Source organism: Sinocyclocheilus rhinocerous, unplaced genomic scaffold (genome assembly GCF_001515625.1).
Source record: "Sinocyclocheilus rhinocerous isolate Xijiao unplaced genomic scaffold, SAMN03320098_v1.1 scaffold946, whole genome shotgun sequence".
NCBI lineage: Eukaryota > Metazoa > Chordata > Actinopteri > Cypriniformes > Cyprinidae > Sinocyclocheilus > Sinocyclocheilus rhinocerous.
Window position 1 is genome coordinate 963,175 of NW_015633151.1, and position 6,297 is coordinate 969,471.

At 43.6% G+C, this 6,297-nt stretch overlaps 1 protein-coding gene across 1 annotated transcript in view; it reads left to right on the forward strand.

The window, feature by feature from the left end:
- LOC107743202 (dynein heavy chain 11, axonemal) overlaps positions 1-6,297 on the forward strand; it is an 85,670-nt gene that overhangs the window by 49,538 nt on the left and 29,835 nt on the right. Inside the window, exons 51-53 of the mRNA XM_016556346.1 lie at positions 3,547-3,780; positions 5,357-5,503; positions 5,629-5,742. Coding sequence (XP_016411832.1) covers positions 3,547-3,780; positions 5,357-5,503; positions 5,629-5,742 — 495 coding nt within the window. The remainder of the gene's footprint in view (positions 1-3,546; positions 3,781-5,356; positions 5,504-5,628; positions 5,743-6,297) is intronic.

Sequence of the window (6,297 nt, forward strand, 5' to 3'; positions counted from 1 at the left end):
GGGGTGCCGTCGGAGCCTGTGAATAAGGAAAACAAGCATTAATGTCGCCTGGAGCTCCGGGGTGCCTTCCACCTGGTGTCTCTTCTCCTGGCTTTTATGGCCAGCGGGAACGAGCTCCAGGTGCGCCACTCATCACGCACAGGTGTTGTGCTCCTGTGATCAGTGTGGCAGCAGCGTTTCCAGGGCGACGCTGATCTGGACTCGGGATACTCGCCACATTCCCCCCCCCTAGGTGTCGCCCTGGTCCTGTGGGGAAACACACAACTCGTTGTGGGGGTATTACGGGGGGGGATTTGAGGTTACCTGCCTCGGCCCCGGTCCGATGTTGTACCTGGAAGCAGAAGTCCTGGAGTGCGAGGAACCACCGCGTCACCCGGGCGTTCGTGCCCTTCACCCTGGACATCCACTGTAGGGGCGCATGGTTGGTGACGAGGGTGAACCAGCGGCCCCAGAGGTAGTATTTCAACTCCAGGACTGCCCACTTTATGGCCAGGGCCTCTTTCTCCAGCGTTGCGTACCTGGTCTCCGCGGGGGAGAGTTTCCGGCTTATGTAGACTACGGGGTGTTCCTCTCCATCCCGGAGCTGGGAGAGGACTGCCCCTAAACCGGTGCCGGAGGCGTCCGTATATAGGGTGAAGGGGCAGCCGAAGTCTGGGGCATGCAGGACCGGGGAGGACGTCAGGGCCGTCTTGAGGGCCTGGAAGGCGGCTTCGGTCTCGGGAGTCCAGTCTATCCTCTCCGGCTGCCCCTTCCTGGTAAGGTCTGACAGGGAGCAGGCTATAGAGGATCCCAAAAAGGCCCATACCTGCGTCTTGTTGGCGGGACGTGGGAACTCCTTTACCGCCTCGACCTTCTGTTCCTGGGGCATGATGAGCCCCCTTCCAATCTTGTACCCCAGGTATTTTGCTTCGGTGAGGCCGAGGTGGCACTTCTTGGGGTTGGCCGTCAGGCCAGCCCGCCGGAGCTCCGTCAACACCCTCCGTAGACGCTCCAGGTGAGTCTCCCAGCCCTCAGAGTGTATAACGACATCATCCAGGTAAGCCGCGGCGTAGGCTTGGTGGGGCCGGAGCAAGATGTCCATCAACCGCTGGAACGTGGCTGGTGCCCCGTGTAGGCCGAAGGGTAGCACCCGGTAATGCCAGTGGCCATTGGGAGTGCTAAAGGCTGTCTTCTCCCGGGACTCCTGGGAGAGGGGCACCTGCCAATATCCTTTGGTGAGGAAGGGGGCGATGATGAGCCCACTCTTCCTGGACCCACCCCTCCCGGGCCGCAATAACCTCAAACGTGTGGAGGTAAGCCTCGATGTCGTCGTTCTCGGTCAACCGGACGAGGTATTGGTGCGCTTTGACCGGCGCTTCCGGGAGGGGCATGCGCCCCGCCACGCTGGCCTGCAGCTGTTCCACGACCTGGTCAGTATACTCTTGCCGGGCTGCCAGTCGTTCGGTAAACTGCTGCTGGCGGGCCGAGACCTCCGTTAGGCGGCGGATGACCTCTTCCATGTGTCCGGGGGAAGAATGCGGTTTCTCCTAGAAGCACAGAGATCGTTACAGCAACCTGGCGGTACAAGTCCGTGTCTCAATTCACCTGTAATGCCCGCATTCTCCACCATATGTCGCGGGGTGAATGAGAACACAGACTCGGTACTGATCGAAAGAGCCCCGGAAGCGAAGCATGGCAGTTGCCCCGCCTCTCTCCTCCTCATTAGCATTTAAAGCTACAGACACAGAAATGCAACGTCCTAAGGAAAGCTCATTGTGGGACTGGCTCGTAGTGGCTGAAATTCTGCACCAAGGCTGAATTTCGGGAAAGAGACTTCAGATACAGTACTAGGGACCACTTACGCCTATATAAAAGCATCCAAAAAGCAGCATGTCATGGGACCTTTAATGTCGCCTGGAGCTCCGGGGTGCCTTCCCCCTGGTGTCTCTTCTCCTGGCTTTTATGGCCAGCGGGAACGAGCTCCAGGTGCGCAACTCATCACGCACAGGTGTTGTGCTTCTGTGATCAGTGTGGCAGCGGCGTTTCCAGGGCGACGCTGATCTGGACTCGGGATACTCGCCACAATATATATATATATATATATACATACATACATACACACACACACACACACACACACACACAAAGTAATAATAATAATAATAAAATTAAGTAATTAATTTCACATGTGTTAAAATGCTTTTGCTGATGGCCTGCAGTTCTTCCCTGGTATTGAATTTTAATGAATAAAGTTTTGCTGATGGGTGATATTTCACATGATGAGCTTTGATGTCAATTAAATTTCTATATACAAACAATGCAAATTACTTTACTTTTAGTAAACATTTGACTAGGTTTATTTTTTTAATAAATTACCCATCATTTACTCATAAATGAGTAATACACTAGGGACTTTTGTACTAGTTCCAAAAGGTTTAATCAGTGTTTTAGAAATCACACAGAACAGAATATAGCAGTTATAATGTCAAAATAAATTAATGCACTAAAAGTGCTGAAAAGAATTGTATATGATTCTTTGCATTTCTTAACACATTCACTTTCACCCCCAACTGCTCCCCGGGTGCCGCAGCAAAAAATGGCTGCCCACTGCTCCGGGTGTGTGTTCACGGTGTGTGTGTGTTCACTGCTGTGTGTGTGCACTAAGGATGGGATAAATGCAGAGCACTAATTGTGAGTATGGGTCACCATACTTGGCCACATGTCACGTCACTTTAGCCACCCTTTTGAATTGCTACTCCAAAACTTTTAAATGTATGTTGGAAGAAACAGTTCTTAAAGCCATTCTAACTATTTTTATATTTTAAATGACTATATTTCTAAATCTTTTATGCATTTGCTCTTGGATTAGATTAATGATCAAATCCCACCTTTGTGCAAGATTTTTTATCTAAATGTGTATATAAGTGTAAAAAGCAGAACAGCAGAAAAAAAATATTAAATTTTTTCTGACACAGGTAACCGTGACCTTTGAGTTTAAGAGATTGATGGATTATTTACATGCATTTAACTCAATACATTGTTTATCAAATAGCATTATGTCAGATCTTCATTTATAACCATCTCTTTTTTTCTTTTTTTGTGCCAGCCACATGTACATGTTTTATTGCTTTTCAGTGAATTATGATCTGTGTTCTTGCATCTTTTAAAATGCATTTGCCTTTGCGAGAATTGATCTTTAACAGTCTGATAAATGAGTCAGTCATCAGACAGCAGTGTACATCATAAATAACCAATAAACAAAACACAACGTGCAGTCTCAGAAAGTTAGAAGCGATGTGACCTAAACACTCGCCCTACTTTATACAGGGTGTCACCAACCTCGGCCATTATTTTCCCAGCCCTCTACCTGCTTAATCTTCCCCCCGGCGCCCTGCACCTAAATTTCAGATTGAGTAAGTCCAGAAGCCAGAAAAAGGCATACAAACTTGGAGATGAATTCAGGATTTATGAAGATCATATTTCAGGGTCTGTGACAGCCGAGGATGTTAAAGAGCATTTAATCCGAACAGGTCCCTCTCTTACCCTCTCTTACTCTCGTCTTTACAGCCGGCCGTTCGGGAATCCATCAGTCTTTTCATGGCCCACGCTCATGCGAGTGTCAAGCGGGTTAGCGAGCGTTACTGCCTCAATGAGAGGAGGCACAACTACAGCACGCCCAAGAGCTTCCTGGAGCAGCTGAGGCTTTACGAGAGTCTGCTGGGAAAGAGAGAGAGGGAACTGCATCTGAGACACGGCAGGCTTCAGTGTGGCCTTCAGAAACTCAAGACGACGGCCTCTCAGGTGTGTAGAGCATCTCATCGACACCACAGAGTTCGTAACCGGCCAGTGTAGGCTCCTCAAGGCTGGAGTCGTGGAATTGCGAAGGAATGTAGTTACTGCTAGTTAATATGCCCAAGATCACTCACCGAAGGCTGAGGGACTCGTAAACGTCTGATAGTCTGATGATTGCTTGCCTTTGTGATATAGGGTTTAGTATTCAAATGTTGCAGAGTTTTACCTGGTAATGGGATCTAGATTTAAAAAAAGTTGCTTTTACAACTTTTAGTAAGTTGTAAAAAGCTGTTTGTGAGGTCTTGGCGAACTTTGATTATGAGATTAAATTTGATCATTACATTTTGTGTTTGTTAAAAGTGCTCTAAGAAATTTGTGAAATCTTACCTTTAAAAGTATGGGACACATTAAAAATTCTAATTTAAACCTGGATATACGTAAAAAAAAAAAAATAGCGTTTTTTAAAAATTCACATTTTTAACCAAAAAGTTAATAATATAATATAATTTGAATAAAAAATAATAATAACATCCAATTAGAATTAGTAGTCTTACACTTTTTGGCCCAATTATGTTTTATGTTTTTTGAAAGAAGCTTCTTATGCTCACCAATGCTGCATTTATTTAAGGGGGGGAGCAGTAAAAACAAAATATATTTAATATTGATTAATAAATTTGAAAAAGTAATTTATTTCTTTGATGAAAAAGAGGAATTTTGAATTTTCAGTAGCCATTACTCCAATCTTCAGTGTCACATGATCCATTAGAAATTATTCTGATATGCTGATTTGGAGCTCAAGAATAATTTCTTATTATTATAAATATTGAAAACCGTTGTGCTGTTTTTTAAAATTAGTTTTTTCAGTAAACTTGAATTAATTCAACAGCATCTTTTGAAACATTATAACAATTTACTGTCACATTTAATCAAATGAATGCATCTTTGCATAATACATATATTAATATCTCCAAAAATCTAGCGTAGCGTCAGTTCTGGCAGGTCACGTTAGTCAAGCTCGCATCAGCTGACTCTCAGCTGATCCCCATCAACCTATGGGAATACGACACCTATCTAAGTATTCATATATAAGGTCCCGCAGTAGTATCAGCAGTTTTTGCATTGCTCGATAGCTAATTACCCTCCTCCATCCCCAACTCCTCCTCTGTCAGTCAGAATTCAGCCTTCTGATTCTCCTTTGAATCAGAATAATTCAAAAATGTGTACATAACATTATTGAACTTTAACGATATCTGCAATACATTTATGTTGGTTCTGTTCTGTTTACCCTAGGGGGGTTCTCGCTCATCCATGCTAGGCTGCATGGATGCGCAGGGAGTTCTTGCCCAGAACGGAACCATACCGCCAATCCAAACTGTATGCTAATTGTCAATCATCTTTGACGATAGTGGTCCTGACAGAAATAAATAAAAAAATAAAATACGATGAATAAATAAAATAGAATGGTATTGTATAGTTGAGTAGAAACAGAAACTGTTGCCAGTTTTAATCATGAATTATTGAAGGTAATTATGAATTAATAAGAGGTTATCATATACTAAATGTCAACATTCTATATTTACATCAGGTTGATGATCTGACAGTCAAGCTGAACTCACAGGAAGTGGAACTGACACTGAAGAACCAGGCAACTGAGGCTCTCATGGCCAGGATCGGCCTGCAGACAGAAAGATTGAGCCAGAAGAGAAAGGATGCTGACCTAGAGGAGCAAAAGGTAGAGGTTTTTCCAGCTGTAACCAATGTCTTACAGCTGGAAGATCTGAGATGTATCTTTACTGAATTTCAACATGGTGCTTTAATATTTCCCTATCACATATGAGAGTGTTTATTCATCTGCAGGTGGCTGCCATGCAAGCAGAGGTGTCACGAAGACTGAGAGAATGTGAACGTGATCTGGCTAAAGCTGAACCTGCTTTAGAGGCGGCTACAACTGCTCTGCAAACTCTCAACAAGGTAATATTTAAAATGTACTAAATCAACCCTTAAAATTAGGGAGAAAAGTATTTGTTTAAATATAGTGTTGTCACGGTACCAAAATTTCAGTATTCGGTACCAATACCAGTGAAAATCCACGGTTCTCGGTACCAATTTCGGCACCAAATCAAAACACAAAAACATGCTAATTGAACAACATTTTTATTAATAACGTTAAACAAAAATTAAATGTACAAAACCAATGCCATTCTTTATACTTATTTAAAAGTGTTTCAAGTTTTCCCACAAGTAATAAAAGTATGAAAAAAGTTTCACCCAAAAGTTTAGTCATAGTTCTGCTGCCACTGAAAAACATCTGTAAACTGTTTGTCTGTTTTAGGGTTTGCTGGTGTGTTTCAGGACCTTCCTCAGTCTGCAGCTGTAAAAGGAAAATATAAAATACTTAAGTAAAGCAATGGGCTGAGTCTGACCAAATGCAACATTAGATCATTGACACCAGCTAAAATATAACTTTTCAGGAACTAACAAACCTCAGCTTTTATAATAAATTTAGATAAGATTACATATATTAAG